Source organism: Poecile atricapillus, chromosome Z (assembly GCF_030490865.1).
Source record: "Poecile atricapillus isolate bPoeAtr1 chromosome Z, bPoeAtr1.hap1, whole genome shotgun sequence".
Classification (NCBI taxonomy): Eukaryota; Metazoa; Chordata; class Aves; order Passeriformes; family Paridae; genus Poecile; species Poecile atricapillus.
The window spans coordinates 8,763,802-8,781,683 of NC_081289.1; the positions used below are offsets into that span (position 1 = coordinate 8,763,802).

At 36.8% G+C, this 17,882-nt stretch overlaps 1 protein-coding gene across 1 annotated transcript in view; it reads left to right on the top strand.

Moving 5' to 3' along the window:
* Window positions 1-16,825, top strand: part of LOC131573389 (semaphorin-3A) — a 160,848-nt gene extending 144,023 nt beyond the window's left edge. Inside the window, exons 14-17 of the mRNA XM_058827316.1 lie at window positions 3,974-4,131; window positions 7,792-7,859; window positions 13,596-13,738; window positions 15,263-16,825. Coding sequence (XP_058683299.1) covers window positions 3,974-4,131; window positions 7,792-7,859; window positions 13,596-13,738; window positions 15,263-15,718 — 825 coding nt within the window. The 3' untranslated portion in view covers window positions 15,719-16,825. The remainder of the gene's footprint in view (window positions 1-3,973; window positions 4,132-7,791; window positions 7,860-13,595; window positions 13,739-15,262) is intronic.
* The last annotated feature ends 1,057 nt before the right edge of the window (window positions 16,826-17,882 follow it).

Here is a 17,882-nt window from a genome sequence, read left to right on the forward strand (position 1 = left end):
TTCAGGCAGAGGAAAACTCATGAAAAATCAACCAGCCTCAGGCTAAAAATGACAGAATCATGATACACTATGACAAGCTTTTGGCAGTATGTATGAAATAAGTATATGGCAACATGTTTCCATTTTACATTTATGATTTTAAAATACTGTAGTTCTATAACTCAAACACTTTACTCATTGTGTTCTGATAAGCAGGGTGGTTTTCGTATAAACAGCACGATAATTCTATGCATTGTGGAAAGCCAGAGTATGAAACATAAATAGTAAAACCAGCATGTTCTATTGAATGCCTTAAAAATAATCACTTCGCTTTGTTTTTTCACTAACAAATCTTCCATCCAATTATAAAAACATGGTACAGGGAGTTTCTCCTTATTTCTAAACCTTTTACTACCCTGGTTGTTCAAAGCTACCTCTTTTGCCATCATGCCAACATGTTATGTTACAAATTACTCTTCCTAAAGACCAAAATCTACAAATTATTCAGGAGTGGAACTTAGTTTAAGTTTTAGATTATATTAAAATCTAAAGCTCCTGTCTCTCTCTCTCTCTCTCTCTCTCTCTCTCTCTCTCTGAGTATGCATTTGGCCCTTGAGCAAAAGTGGCTTTGAGTAAGGAAATTTAGCTTTTATGTGCAAGACTAAGCCTTAATATGTTCTTTCTCCACTCTGCTGTCTTTAACTCACAAGAATTATGTCTATATTTTCTCACTGAAGCTACACATTCCTCCTGATTGTGTTCAGAGCCCTAGGCTTGTGTAACCTTATCACTTAAACAGTTTATGCTTCGTTAGCAATAGACACAAGCTTTCAGAGAATCCTTGAGCCACTGCAACACCCTTCAGCTGCCTCAGCTCACAGTTCTGTGGGAGACACGGTACCACTTGGCTTTGAGGTGAAGGTGCCACGTGAAGCTTCATAATTTTTTCCTTACAAACATGGAAGCAGGCCAAAAAGTCAGGCCTGGGTTTCAATCAAAGGTGACTTTTTGCAGAGCAACCTCTCACCTCTTTCTCTGGGTCAGCTTTGTGATTCTCCTTCAAAAAGCATTTGGATTTCTGGTGGCATGGGAAGAAGACAAGGAGATCCTTAGCTGAACGGGCCAAGGCCTTGTTTGGTGAATTGCTACAAAGAGCCTTATTTCTCTTGTGTAAGATTTTCAAGAAAATACAAGGAAGACACCTTCAGAAATATCTTAGTGACTACTTTTATAGAATATTTCACCAAGTACTGAGTTTTATTCAGAGATTTCTGTCCATAGTGGGCATATAGAAAGGACCAGCTCAAAATGAATGTATCATTGAAACAGCATGCTGTACCATTCTGCATTACTTCTCAAGACCTTAAATTAATCAAATGGTACTTGAATCTCATGCTCCCTAAAGTTCCTTTAAAAATTCCTCTTAAGTTCTTCTCTTAAGCATTATGTTATTCCCATTCTGTTATCCCTTTGTCTGACTTTGTCTAGGTAAAGACTGCTGGTTTGGGTAGCACTGTGGGGCCAATGGAAACCACTGGATTGCTTAAAATATTAGTTTCCTCAGTTTTTCCTGAGTCCTGATACTGTAAGAATTTTTAGAGGCCAACTTTTTTTTTTTTTTTTTTTTTTTACTCTTTCATTTGATCTAATAATCTCATTCATTAAATTAACAATGTCTTGGAAGAGATGGCTGAGAAGGCAGTTTGACTGTGGTATGGCAAAGTAAGGTCAGACCATTGATGCAAAGGATTCTATTTCTATTTTCTGAATTTCATACTGCCTGGACTTTTTATATTGTTAGTGTCCAGAATAATGATCACCAGCTGGAGTCTAAAACCATGATTAGAAGAGCAGCAAACAAGGCAGCAGCCTTAAAGCTGTGCAGCACCTGAAACATATGCTACAGTTCACTGACTGAACTATGAACTTACCTACAAGGAATATAGTTTTTAAGTAACCCTATTTTGGTATATTTTTTTTTCTTATGTTTCTAGTCATTTTTTAATTCTAAAGACATTTATTAGAAATCAGGGAGGGGATTATTGCAAAATGAAATTGGTTGCAGAGGTACATAGGAAACCATTACACCATTCTTTATTTTCCCATGAGTATTCTCTGGGTTGATTTTTATATTAGTTGCACCACACGTTCCTACATGCTTACACAGATATTAATGCCCCAATTACACAGGACTCAGATCAATACCATCTGGACATTTAAGATACTTAACTGAAGCTCTAATTTGACCTATGCTGCCTTCATAATCAGTAAAGAGAAGAGGCTTCCCTTGAGAAGCAGTTAGGTCACCTAAGATTTGAATTGCTGCTCTTTTTACTGCAGGATGGACCCCTAAGGTGGGTACTTGATTAAGTCACTTCAGCTAGAGAGAAGCAGCTCATCATGTCTGTTGCCTGTCACCTCTTCTCACGGCTACAACACTGACTAGGACGTGTGTGTACAGTTCAGGCTTTGTGTAAAGCCCTGAGTGGTCAGAGAGTTTTGCCTGGAGAATGTGGGTTTACAACCCAGCTATGAAACCATAATAGATGGAGGCAGCTGCTTAGAAAGGATTTAGTTTTCAATTTGCCAGTGAATTTTCCTTTGGGGGCTTTCCTTGTCATATTTTCCTTGAGAAAATACCGGTGTTTATATAAATGCACGGGATGTTTCTGTTACAATTAATATGTCTGTATAAACTGCCAAGCTGCTGTCTCTGAAAGAAGTTAGCACAACCTCTTATGAGTGTTTTTGGTGTTGCTATCTCCTGTTATCTAGTGCTCATTATCTCTAGTATGTAGGTGACCACAGCCATCTTCCTTCCCTGAATTCTGAGAAAATGGTGCCTCTGGGACATTGCAACACAGGAGATGAAGAATTTTGATAACATTTCTTGAAATCCTATTTTTCATACCGCCTTTATGTTTTCAAAGAAAGGAAAATTAATGTGAATTTATATTTCCTTCATGGGACTTCCTGGAGTAGGACCTTGAAGAAAGGTATTCATTGGTCCACTGTGGGTGCTGAGTGATGAGGTTTGATAGCAAAACATCAGTGTTTCCAAACCAGAAGGATGATGCCTTTGAATTTTTGTGTATCTATTTAGTGTTCCCCTAGTTTTGCATCCCACTAATACTTGTTTTCTTTGTGAATTATTCCTAATCTCAAATATCTCTCTTTGGACTTTCACATGGGATCAGAAGTTCAGTTTTTTCATATCCCTCTGGGGGCCAGCTTCCCTAGTGGACCACATGAATTTGATATCAGAGAGGAAATTGAGAGAGACAAGATATTCTGTTGTGATGCCATGCAAGGCTGTTTTTCATTTTGTGTGCATGGTTTTTTATTTACTTCTGCATTTGAACTGCATCTTCTACTCAACATTTTTTTTAATCCAAAATAAAACAAAATCTCTCCCCTCCTTAAATATATGTTCCAGTTAAATCATGTGGCTTACAGAAAAGAGTACAATACATTCCAATACATTGGAATTACCAGACAGGCAAAGAAGTGCATGCATAGCAGCACTTCCAAACTGAAATATCGTAACATCACTCTGAAACAATTTACTTCTGGTTTCCCCTCACATACATAAATTGAGGTAATACTTAGGAAATTTATGTTGAAGTTTTTCTTTTTGTTCAAATTCAAAAGCATGTTCTCTGCTGTGTTCTGTCACTAACTGTAGTGTTTTCCCAGTGTGAGAATCTAAATACAAAAGGAAAAATTTAAGAGTTCTTTAATTTTCTTACTGTTTAGGGAACCCACCAAGAGTTTAGTGAAAAAATAAAGTTTGTCGTGTTTGATTTTTTTTTGCCCTGGGGACAATTCTGTTCTCATTCCTCTAGCATACATCAGGATCATGATCCTTTATTGTATTTGAAGTGATCCTAACAGATGATTATATAACATTTTTATCCTTTCTTAGAAAAAGAAAACTGTAATTTGCAATATTTTTTGAACTTTTTTTTTTTTTTTTTTTTTACTTTCACAACAGCAACAGCTCTACATTGGCTCAGCCACTGGAGTTTCACAGCTTCCTTTACACCGCTGTGATGTGTATGGAAAAGCTTGTGCTGAGTGTTGCCTTGCAAGGGACCCTTACTGTGCCTGGGATGGCTCCTCCTGCTCGCGTTACTTCCCCACTGCTAAGAGGTAGGGACAGTTCTGGGTGTCTGCATGGTTTGCTGTTTGTTTTAACTCATGGCCTCAATATGACCAGAGGGCTTTGGCGATTTTTCAGGGGACGGTTAAGTGGAGCCCTTTCTCTTCCAAGGAAAACATCATTGTGGGAGCTATATGCAATATGAAGTCTTGGTTGATTTAAAGTGACCACTGCTACTTCTTGGTCTGGCTCAAAAAGCTCCTGTAAGAAAACATTCAGACAAGAGTTGTGTCTGAAATTAACTCCTAACTTTATATTCATTGGTAAACAGCAAAAAGAATAAAATTCATTTTCTCTAACCTGAGGCGGAGGCTCAAAATCAAAAAAAAATCACTGCTTGCCCCAGTAAATTATCCTGCATCTTCATGAATTCTGATTCAAGAGAAAGATTTCTATAGTATTTGGACATTGATACAAAATTATCTTTTTTAGTGATACATAACATTATTATTATTATTCAAAAGTACAGTTTTTATGTTCTGTTATGTGTCCATGTGCTACCAGATCAGAACAACCAGTTTTACAGTCCCTCTGCACTGATGCTAAAGGCTTTGCAATGCAGATTTTGGTGTAAAGCTGACTCCACAAGTCAAAAATATCAATTTTGTTAAAAATTTACAAGTCTAGTTGCCTGATCTGATGGTTGAGTACTAATTTCTTTGCCTCCCTTTGTCTTTGGAACCCTTTCTCTAAAAGTACCCAAGCTAGTTACTGAAGAGCTCCTGGCTATTGAAGTAGAAATTAGGAATAACTGGATAGGTAAACATTGGCAAATAGAAGCAGACATTGGTGTAGTTTGAGATTCCCTTGATAAATTGAGTAAAATGATAAAAAAGAGCTCACATTAAATTGAATATGCCAGACATCCTTCTCTGGAAGGGGAGGGAAAGGAGAGGGAATGATGAGGTTTTCAAGGAGAGTCTAAAAGACTGATTTGTTCTGAAAAGTTTTTAGTATTAGAAATCAATATGGTTGAGTACTGCCTCTGAGTTCAATGAGACAGTAAGATCAGGAGTCACTGAATCACTGCTTTCTGCTACTTCCCTGCTACTCTTTATCCCTGAAACTCATCTTTTCTCAGCATTCCAAGCACAGGTTCCTATTCCCAGCCAATCCCAAGATCCATAGAGCACATCATCCTGTCATTCCTCTGCTTACACCGGTGAAAGAAACTCTTTGTCTTTTCCTTATCTCTCCAACTTACTGCTGCAGATGGAGCTCACTTGCCATCAGGGGTAAAGTGATGGGACCTCTTCTTACAGGGATTACAGGGTGGGGGTTACTGGGTTGCACAGCTACAGGAAATCTTGGGGTAGAGAATTTACTTTTCTGGAGGCCTCTGTGAAAGAAAAAGTGCTGGGAAGCTGGGATCCGAAAGATGCATAAGGAAAGCTCCTGTCTCTGCCACTTCCCCCAGTCTTCCCTGGGCAGCAGCAGCAGAGTAGAGGTCTGTGTTACAGGGAGAGAGGATCCTCTGATCACCTGGTCCCTGCTGTACATTGCCTCAAGCCAGCTCAGAATGCATCGATGACAAAATCAGCAATGCTGGAAACAGCTTAAATGTGAATGTTTTCCTAATAATAAATCCTTGTAATTTTAGGCTCCAGAAATATTAGGAAAATAGATTCCTGAGGCAATTGTACAGATGCTTTACTAATAGTTGAGTTTAGGGTTTGGGGTTTTGTTTTGTTTTTTTTCTTCTTCTTTTTAAATGAGATTTCATAAGCCATGATTTTATTTGCTTTACCTTCTTTGTGTATTTTACAAGTCAAAATGACAGTTCAGAGCTCCTGTAGTGTGACCACTTCACTTTACCCCACGCAGATGTGTTCTGGTTCATATTTCATAAATCATTTTGTTGATACAATGGTGATATGTGCGACATTTTCCTGAGATTCCAACTAAACATTTCATTCAGACTCCATTGACAGTAATATGAGTCTTTCCACAGACTTCTTTTTTACAAATTGTATCCTATAAATATGCTGTTTCAAAATTTAGGAAAAGGTAGCAAAATTTTATGGTTCCTTATATCTTGGGTTTGATTTTATTGGTAATGAATAATGTGAAGATATTGGAAATGATATGGATATGATTCGTACTTTTTTTAAATCATATATCATTCAGAAGAAGACTCCTTCTTACTAAAGTATGCTAAATGTCCTAAATCATAGTTTTAAAAAAGTTCTTATTTAGAAAAATATATAAAAATGCTCATTTAACTTTTTTTACTTTTTTAAGAAAGCAAGCTTTTGCTGTACTTCTCGTAATTAGTTTCAGGTTTGATGTTTCAGTAGCTTTCAGTGGAAAAGAGTATGGTTAAAGTTTCAGGCAAGAGGACTCAGCTGAGCAGTTGTGTCTCTGTGAGAACTCCTGGTATGTGCTGATGCTGGCTGTTAGTGGAAGCCTGCAAATAGGGCTGGTGTAGAGAAGAGAGATGGTCTGTGCTGCAGAACAATGGCTTTTAAAAATGTGGGCTGTTGTCACAAGGGAGTGACCAACAGGGCATTTTACAAGGCTACTTGACTTTTGCATATCCGTTGCTGGATACCATAATCTGAAATCGCAGCATTGTTCAGCAGCCTAATCCTCTTTGTTCTCCTCTAATTTTGCAAGCCCTCAGGCTTTCTCCGATTCCTAAAGTAAAGTACTTACACTTGAAACACATCTTTGTTTGCCTCCTTCTTTTTTTCTCTCTTTTTCATATGAAACGCTTTTCTTTGGCTCAGCTGAATTTTGTGTCACAGCTATTTAAACAAAACTAGGAGCAGACAAAGAGAACAACACATGCAAAGCAAAACTCTATTAAAAAGCTCTCTTCAATGAAATACAATTTTTTTAGCACAGATCAATATGTTTTTCAAAAGAGCCAGTAGAATCCAAACTGGGAAAAGAATATACTGTGTTAAAAACTTGAATAGGAAGATGCAATCAAACGTATAATTCAGACCAAAGCTACAAAAGATAGACATTTCAAAATGTTCTTTTTCCAGTTTTTATTTTGTTTTTTCTAAAGACAAAACAATTTCCAACAGTTTTGTAAAAGGTTTTATCAGAAATGTTTTGGTGAAACTCATGGTGGCTTAAATTATATATGCTTTTTAATTTAGATTTTGTAGAAAGTACAGCATTTCAACATTCTTTCAAAGCCACCCTTAATCTGAAGGGTTCACCTGAATCTTAACATTTCATCTAAAAGATGCTGCAGTATTCAAAATATTCTGTACTTGCACAAATGTGTACTTTTGATGCATGCAAAACTCTACAGTATGTATTTTAATCCTTCAGCATTCAATGTATCTGTGAATCAAGTAATCAATTCATCTATGACCAGTATTGCCCACACAGTTAAAATAAACTTTATTTTTTATTTGGTATTTATTTAATACTAATAATTAGCATTAAACGTTATTAATTTATTTAGTATCTCGGTACAAGGGTTATGTATTTACCAGTTTCTGAAGACTTCATCTGTAAGAGTAAAGCCTGATTCTACAAAACGGTAATGCACAGAATATATAATATATAATAACAATATGATTTCCTTCCCAGTGTTATTTAGGTGCACTTGTGACCTCTGTAATTATATAAATGTTCCATTTGTTGCTGTTGAGAAGGGCACTAACAGATATCAAACGTGATCCTTGCAGGCGCACCAGACGACAAGACATCCGAAATGGGGACCCACTCACCCACTGCTCAGACCTGCAGCATCACAGTGAGTTATGGGCACCACTGAAGTGCAGCTAATTGGAATGAAATTTACAGACTGTGCACAAATAGAGTAGGAAACATGTGAATGATCTGTTGGTGAAATTGTCTCGAACATCTGCAAAAGATGACTATAATACATCATTATCCCAATTTAGATAGCTTACAATGGCCTGGATCAGACACTGAAGTCTATTTGGGTTTGTGTTTTTTGGATATTTTTTTTTTTCCCTCAGCTAAACAGTTTAAGCATTCTAATTTTCCTACTTCTCTTCCCTGATAATAGCATGCCATCACATTAGGCATATTATATCAGAAAATAATTATATTTCCTTCATGACATCAAGAAATATGTCCATGATGCTGTACATAGTTTGCATAAGATGATAACCAAGTCAAATTACAAACCAAATGAGTTTCTAACTATCTTGGCAAAATATGGAGTGACCTTTGTTGTAGGTCTCACACTTAAAGCTCTGAAGATCGGGATGTTCTTACAGCAGGCATGTACCCATGTGCTTTCAGCATGGGTTTTCTTAGACATATTTTGGTTTGCTTTTTTGTCAGCTGTTTCATTTTCACAGTGTATTGATCAGCCTCCTTTCTTGACTTGTTTGACTGACAAACTTCTCACTGTTACTAATTTGTTGCCAAACTTTTCAAAAGACCTTCACTTAGAAAATTAAAAATGTCCATTTTGCTGTAAGTGAAATTGCATTAGGCAATGCTTCCCTCTGCTGGAAAAATGTGATTCCTCATGGTTGTGGCACATTTACAGGAACTTTTCACACAGAATATTCTGAGTTTGAAGGGACCCATCAAGTCCAGCTCTTAACTGAATGGCCCATACAGGGATTCTCAACCCCTCAACCGTGGTGTTTTTAGCACAATGCTCCAACCAACTGACCTAATCTCAGGGTTAAACCACTGTGAAAAATAAGGAGGTAACTGAAAATGGAGATGCCTCAAAACCCTCTTAACCTTCCAGTCCACGTAATAGAAAAAAGATAAATAGTTCTAAATTTTACTTTTGTGTTAGCTATAATTCACTATCAATATGTTTCACTAATAGTTTATCTTCATTTCAATCATTTGAAACTCACAATTGACATTACTATAGCTTTTCTTTTTACTGCTGATTGTCAGACTCAGGCCAAGTTACCCAGAGGGAAAAAGGAGTTTTAAAAGTTCATGAATAGACTGTGGTCAGTATGTAGTTGTCACATTTTGAGAATTCATGAATGTACAACTAGTTTAGATTTGAACTTAGTGAATTGTGACTAGTACAAAACTCACAAATTTCTCATTGCATGATATCAAGTACTACTTAGACAATGAAGATAAGACCATCCTTATATTGAGAATGAGATTTTCAGTTCCACAATAGGAAAGTTTTACCAGGAACTAAACACTGATTTTCATACCAGCAGAAGAATTTCTTAGCTTTACATTTTTAGTCTCTGAACATTTTACTCCTGAGCAAAACTGTGAACTGGTCTACCACAGGTCTGTTCATTTTAATGTTCTATAACCATTGCTAGCTGTGTTTTAAACAGCTCTAGGTCTGTTCTTTATTTTCATAGATGAAAAAAGCATTTCAAAACACTTTGGATTTTTGTCTTCCCATATTTGGTAAGCATATTTGTCTGAAAAAGATACTTTCTATCCAAAGGAAAGAGAATAATGCAGTTTCACAGTAATCCAGAAATGCAGTTTTTTGGTTAATACAGTCATGAGAACTGAAGGTCTGGACAAAATTATTTTATGTCAGACCTGATCAAAAGGAGTTTTAATACAGCTTTGCCAATATGAGCAGAGCAAGTACAAAACGAGATAAGACAGCATTAGAAGGATCACTAACATACAAAAAATAATGAGGGAATGCAGTTCTGGATCCTAGACTTCAAGGATGCACTGTCATAATGAATAGTTTAGATTGGTCTTAAAAGAAATTTTCTCTCCATCACTTGAGTTGTAAATCTATTACATTTTCTTATACTTATTTGTCATTTACACATGATCATGCATAGTACAATGACTGTATGGCCTATAAATTGCCTATGTCAGCTTATGCTGAGTTCTTTCCTTGTTTGTGTCTAGTAGTTCCCTGGACAACAGATGAAGAAATGGGTTTGTGTATAGCCAAAAAAAGCCTCAAAAATAATTTACTCCTTGTCTACAGATTCATTTGCAGGAAATGCCAATTGACTCTCCATGTGAACCAAGAAAACAATGAAAAACGAATACTGTCATAATGTATAACTTTTAAAGACATTGCAGAAACCAACTTTGCAATCAGTCTGAAACAATAATATTTTTAATAAGGTTTATGTAGCATTTTCAGTTGCTCTTCGGTGCGAATGTATAAAAAGTACAAAATGACTGCACAGCAACATTAGAGGGAGCTGAGGATTCTTCACTGTACAGTCGTTTGCCTAGACATTAATGTTTAAATCTAAAATCATGGTCACCTTTTTGGCAGCTAAAGGAGAATTTTTGTTTAAGTGTAACATACTAAAGCTATCAAGAAAAAATCAATCTTGGGGTTTTTTGAAGAAGAACTTGTTAAAGAAGAGGTAGAGGTACTTCTTTTTTTTACATGATTTATCCCAGAGGAAGTTCAAAGAATCACTCTGAATTAAACTCTATTGTGAGATTCATTCATCTGCAAAGCAATCTTGGTATAAGTACTTAGCCTTTCATAGTTCTTCAGTTATGTCAGAAATTATGTACTTAAAGGATATTTATCAGGGTAGTAAACTGATACTGCTGTTGGGTTCATTTTGGGAATTACTGCTTTCAGACCGGATTTTGGGCTGAATTTCATTACCAACTTCATGACTCCTATAATTTTCTAATTCCTCCAGCTGCTTTTCTGAACAACTCAGACTTTCATTCTTCCATCCAGTCTCTTCAGCTTCTCAGTGCCAATGCTGCACCCTGATCCTGTGATTATTCCATCACTGCTTACTTTCTTGCACTCCATGTGCTCAATATTACATGAACTTTATAGACATTTCTGGACCTGCCTTCTGCTCCTTCAAATCATGGAAATGGAAACTGAAGGATCTCTAAAAGTCTTCCTCTCTCATTGTGTGTCTGTCACCCATATTGTGTTTTCTACAGCTGTGAAGAAATGTAAAGAGGACTTCACCCACTTTCTAAGGTGTTCTCTAACAGATTAAAATGTCATAGATCAGATCCAAGAAAATATAAGTTTGAAATGGTGCCAGAGTGCACAGTTTCTAAAAAAACAAATGACTAGCTTCTTAGATGCTAAGAACACTCTAGGTACCTAAGTTTTCCTGCAGAAACTTCTCTATATACTTAAAAATATGCTGCTACTCATGGGCCACAGGGCTTTTAGCAAAGAAATACCTGTTTTTTCCTTTTATATTGATATTTATGATTTAGAAAACTGCCTCCCCTGGATCTAATGAGAACAGTGTAACATGCTCTGCCCCTGTAGGAATCACTTGAACTAAACTATGTTCAGAAAAATATAATGAAATGGAGCTGCAGGCCCCCTAATGAGTAATCTGCTGTTTAAATCATCTCTTTAGGATGCTGGAGATGAGGACCCGAAGTTCACTTAGGCTTAGAAATTTGACTTGACATTCCTACTTCCAATACAGAATACCCAAACTATCAGATTGCTGTTGTTGAAGATGGGCCATTCTGCAATTGCAATTCAGGGAGTCTGGGAGGGGAATTGAGACAGAGTATGCTTCCTAGGGTGAAATTCCTGTGTTTCCATCCTTCACTATGGGAGTCTGTGAATCAGTATTTCACAGAAACACATCACTGGAGCAATAACATATGTGTCCCAGGCTATAAAAGGGGATATTTTCTACTAGGTGTTTTGTGCAGAAAGCCTGTATGTGCTGTCTGTTGTGGATACCAGTTCAGATATCAAACAGCTTCTCTCTGTGTGAGGATATCTGACTACCTGCTCAGACATGTGAATTTTGTTCCTTAATTAGAGAATCTAATTGAAAGAGAAGAGTTCAGAATATCCGTCACCCATTCACAGTGTTAAATCTGGACCCATCAGTTATCATTTTCAGTCTTTATCTTATCATTTCTAACTTTATTCAGTTAATCTCTTCACATACTTCCAGTTCCTCTGTTTCAATGACACAAATTCACCTGTGCTCCATCTCAGACCTCACCACCTTGGCTATATTCTTTTCCAGATGTTTTACCCTTCTCTTGCTCCTTTGCTTTCTAATTCATTCCTCCACTGCTCCCTATCTTCCTGACCCATAGTTGTACTGACATTCTTCATGGGAATGTGATTTATGAGAGATGTCATAAAAGTTGTTTAACTCTGTTTTTAGTAGAACACCCCTCTCACTTGGTTAAAAAGTCCACAATCCAGCAGAGGAAGGCAAGCAAACCCATTTCCTATTTGTTTCATGTTAATAGGCCATTTGATGATTTCTGAGAACTGGGCAAGCACCAGTCCTTATTCTGCTTCACATCCTTTCTGCCATCCTTTCTCAGGGGTGCCAATCATTATTGAAAGTCATATGTGATTCTGTACCAGGGTAAGCTAGGAGCTCAATTTTTCTTTTACCTTTGTTACAGTCATCTAACAAACAGCCTGTGTTTGCTAAACAACATGGCCAGCAGGAGAAAGGCACAGTTGGGAGCAAAGAAAACTGGACAAAGGATTTCTCTGACGGGGTTTTAAATAGACATAATTTTCCTGTTAAAACATATCAAAACTAGTTCCTTAAAGATTTCCAGTGCTAAAAATCAAACGTGAAAAATGGAAAGAAAGACAAAGAATGGCAAGGAGTCAGGAAACCCCATGAGATCAACACAGTGTTAAACAGCCTACCCACCCCTTCCTCCACATCTACTCTTCAGGATTATTGTTCTGTTGCCACTTAAGTCCACACCAGCATTTTAAAGAGCTAAGGTGGAGAGTTGAAACACGATGCCTTAAAGCCTCTGCGGTATTGGAGAAGAATCAAATACCATGTTAGTCCTATAGCAATGTGATATTTCTAGCAAGTTGATGAATATCTTGAAACACTGTTGTTACAAAAGGAAGTAATTTATTTAACTTTCTTTTTCCCCTCCCATAATGGCTGGTTTATTAACCTCATTACATTTCCATAAATTATATCAGTATGAGAGGAAATGATTAATTGAAGATTGTTTCCTCAAAAACATTATTCCTGGTCATTAACAGCTTTAGCAAACTGCAGTGCCATATAATCTAAACACATTATTCTACTTTTAAATAGCCTCATGTTTTATTATTTTGCTCTAAAGTATTAAGACCATAGAGTCCAGGAGGCATTGTTACAAACATTCTGCAACTACACCCTGAGTTTTCTCATTTCACATACAGTTTGCTATTACAAATTCTTGTCGTGTCCTAGATGTTTTCCCTGATGAATAATAATGAGGCTTACACAAAATTTCACAATTAAATTCATTAACTTCACATATTGAGATGCTAACAGCTGTTAGGATTTAAAATACAATTAAAAAAAAACAAACAGTTAACCAAAAAACCTACCATGATTATAGATAGAGGTGTTGATGGAGATTTTTCAAATAGTATAATGGTATGGGGGAAACTTTTTTAAAGTTTTGATCTTTAAACATTTTAAAGAAGCCCAAAAACAAACAAACAAAAAAAAAAAACCAAAAAAATATTACTTAGTAATTAAGGGTTGGTTTCCTGGTAATTTTTTTTTTTCTTTTTTTCTTTCATGCTTTACAGATAACCCAAGTGGTCAGGTCCTGGAGGAAAAGATTATCTATGGAGTAGAGAATAGCAGCACTTTCCTTGAGTGCAGTCCAAAATCTCAGCGTGCAGTAGTCTACTGGCAATTCCAGAAGCAAAATGATGATCGCAAAGAAGAGGTACAGCAGAAAAAAAAAGAGATGCAACCACTTTTCTCTCTAAAGATAGACTTCATTCTGAGTCCTTCCCAGAATAATTTTAGTCAAGCAGCACTTCTCTGGAATACATGATTTCCATTGTTCTTCAGCATATTCTCAGTCTTATTACCATAAAATCCTGGAAGCTCCCCAATAGGTTTTACAGATTGTTACAGCAGCAAGCATTCACATCCTCTCCTTGCTCAGACTCCCTGCAAAACACACTGGCATGCATCAGGGATCCCAGAAACAGAAAAAGCTAGCATTCTGTCACCTGAGACATCATACAAAGATTCTACAAACTTAAATATCACAAAGGCCTTAAAACTCCCTTTGAGAAAAAGTTTAACTGCTTTCCACTAATCACTGTTTGACTGAAGCACAGTCTGGCATGTGCTGCATGCCCTGAGACTTTACTGCAGGTAACAGAGTCAGAATGAAGAACTGAGAACTGTAGTGGACACAAGAGTATGAAAACTTTTATTTTCATCAAAAGCAGTATTCATAGAGGCAGAAGCACTTATTTTCCTTGCTGGCTTTACACTAAGCTTATACTTTATTTTTCTCCTCTTGTCACCAACATTCTTATGTTATTAATCACCCAAGTTTTCAAGTTGTGTCAAGCCAGGTCACACATATCTTAAGAGAACAATCTACTCTGGTAGGTAGGGAGGTCAAGCTAAAGAATAAAAACTTTTTTTGTTGCATTGAAGTATTTGTAAGTATACATAAATATATTTAAAGTATGTTCAGAATAGTTACATTAGCTGCTTTAAATATTTTTGTTTTATTTTCATAAGTAGTAAATTATTAGGAATTTATTCTCAGTTAGAGAACAGGAAATAGGTTTGTGCCCTTTCTTCTGTAGCAACGTGCTTTCAGAGAATGAAGTTACATTCTGGATATTAATTGATTCAGAAAAAACCAGTATTTTGAACAGCTGCTTTTTGAATATTATAATTTCAATGCAATTATAAATATTATATAATTGAAATTTGATCCTTAGTTGCTTGTCTGTAAATTTTCAACTTAGACAGAACCCACTTCTGTGCATGAGGGTTTTTGTAGTAAGGAACAATAGGAAAACAAAGAACCTCTCCTGCAGATGGATCTAGATTTGACTAAAAGACAATGGTGAATGAGACCTCAGTAATACAGCCGAATGAATCCATGTTGCTCTGCTGATTACAGGCTCAGATCTTCTGTAATCTTTCCAGCAACTCCATCTGACATAGTTGAAACAGATCATTGCTCAGCAGCAGTGGTTACTAAGGAGTAAATTCCTAATTCCCCAAACTCTTGCATTATATCAGTTTTTCCAAAATATTTGAGCCTTTCACGATAACAGATGACTGGCAAAGGGTTTTCCATTTTTTTGGGTTTGGGAATTCTTGGCCAAGTCTTACCAGTTAAAAGGAGCAATAATAAAGAAGTAGCATGGTTCGAGGACAGTGTGGCACATATATGAAAAATAACTATTGAAATTACCACTTTTTCCCAATACAGATAAAAGTGAATGATCACATGATCCGGACAGAACAGGGCCTATTGCTACGAAGTCTTCACCGGAGAGACTCTGGTGTTTATTTTTGCCATGCTGTGGAGCACGGCTTCATGCAAACCTTGCTGAAGGTGACCCTTGAAGTGATCGATAACGACCACCTGGAAGAGCTGCTCCATAAAGAAGAAGATGGTGATGGCTCCAAGATGAAGGATGCGACCAACAGCATGACCCCCAGCCAGAAGATCTGGTACAGAGACTTCATGCAGCTGATCAACCACCCCAATCTCAACACAATGGATGAGTTCTGTGAGCAGGTTTGGAAAAGAGACCGCAAACAGCGCCGGCAAAGGCCTGCCAATGCGCAGGTGAACACAAATAAGTGGAAGCACCTACAAGAGAATAAAAAAGGTAGAAACAGGAGGACCCATGAATTTGAGAGGGCACCACGTAGTGTCTGAGCTACATTACCTCTAGGAACCTCATCCAAGTAGAAACTTGTATAGACAGATAACTGGAAAAAAATGCAATATTCATGAACTTTTTCATGGCATTATGTGGATGTTTACAAGAGTGGAAAGTTCAAACAGTTTCCACTAGATTTAAATAAAATCCATTTCTAACTTTCCTGGCAAGTCCTTCCTCTCTGCTCTGATTCTAAGACCAGAAAGACCAGAGTTTCAAGGATGATAACTCGCCTGGACTTTGCTTACTGCTCAAAAACTTCTGCAAGCATTCAGCAGGCAAGTTTTGCTTTCTCTTTTGATGGAGATATAAAGAAAATGCTGTATTTCATGCTGTCATCTTACAGAAGAGAAAAACAAGCCCCACCTTTCATCATCAGCACTACCATTTCTAGACTCATATAAAACTGCATGAACTCATTAAGCTGATGAACGTCTAAACACGTGATTGGACACAAGGATTTTGTTCTTGTTTTGTCTACCAGTTCTCCTGTTTATATGTACTAGAAGAGGAAAATCAATATTGAATGAGATTGATTGTGGAAATCTGAACAACATAAGCCATCCATCATCTGGAAGAAAAAAAATGTGGAGTACACTGGCCTACTACTGATGACTTCTTTCAGCTTTGATCTAAAGATGTATTTTATTAAAAGTATAATTTAAATGTACCATGAAAAAATATGCAGCAAACATTAACTCCTTTCTAAAATAGATTAGACTTTTTGTCTTAGAAATGTTGTACTTTCTAATTATTGGTTTAGAGGAAAAAAGATAACTTCCAATTATGACTGCTTTACTCTCTTGTTTGGGAAAACTTCCAGGGGAGCTGGTCACACTGCAGTTAGCCTCTCCCCTGTCAGTAATCTATATGACACGTAACTTCAAAGCAATTTTAAAACTAAGCTATTTTAACATGAAAGTCACTGTATAGCATGGAAGTATTCTGCATTCTGTTTCTCTAAGTATGGTATTTGAAATTATTCAACTTGTATAATACCTTGCTATAGTTTGAACCAATGAAGAGGAGAGCATTGATTTTCAGTTGTATATTTTTTTTTAATTAAAAAAAACAAATAGCATTAAAATACCCTCTGCTAATTACACTCTTGCTTTCTTGGTTCGTATTTGTGAATGCTAATATTTAAATACTGATGCTCATAGACTGTCATTTATCCATGAGCAAAGCTCACATTCAGTTTAAGGAGTTGTGTTCCCAGCTCTGTGGTAGGGATTTTCCCACACTACTGACTCTCAGTGCTCTGTTCTTTCTGTGGGCCAGAAATGCAAAGAAACAGCACTATGCCACTTAAATAACAACCCCAAAGCCAGATCCCTGTTTTAAGATCTGAGGGACAGTTTTATCTGAGGGTGAAATCTGCTGAAGTAGTGATTTGGTGAAGTTCAGCTTAAGATTAGTTTATACTAACAGAAAATTTGGTCCTTCACTTCTGTCTTATTCTATATATAGGAGAGCAACAAGGTAAAACAGACAATGTACTTGCATCATGAGTGTCAGTTTAGGGTTATAAGTAGTGGATTTATTCACCTCAGCACAGATGTGCCTTTGGTCCCCAGTTCTATGGTGTCCAGTTCTTTTGAGATCATCTTTCTCCAGCCTCCCATATTTTACCTTGGTAGAGTCTGTAAATGACATGATTTCAAGTAATGTCATTGTGGGGAAAATTACTAGAACAAAATCCTTAGTTTGCTAAAGGAGCTTTTATATAAAATTGTGTCTGCACTGATGACTGATCTGTTTTGTTGTTATTCACTCTGTGGTATTTAATTTATCAATTTATTGCTACACTATCAATAAGCCTTATCAGATACAATAAAACACAACTGCTGTGACAGCATCTCTCACAGTGTGCCCCAGTCTCCTTGCCACTCAGTAATTCATGTATCCTTCTGCTTAATGAAGCCTTGGCTTCTTGCCTCCATAGAAATTGGATTTGCACGAACAGCCGAGTTACTTCAGTCCCCTTTGAATTCTTCGGAGGGGATGAACTTGCAGGATTTTTTTGTCATTTAATTCTTTAGGGGAAAAAAAACCCAACAAAACATTGAATAGGCTAGGACAAGGCTGTAGGGCCATGATTTAAGAAAGCACTTGGGAATTTATTTTTAAAGCAGCTTTAAGTCTCTCTTGTGTTTAACC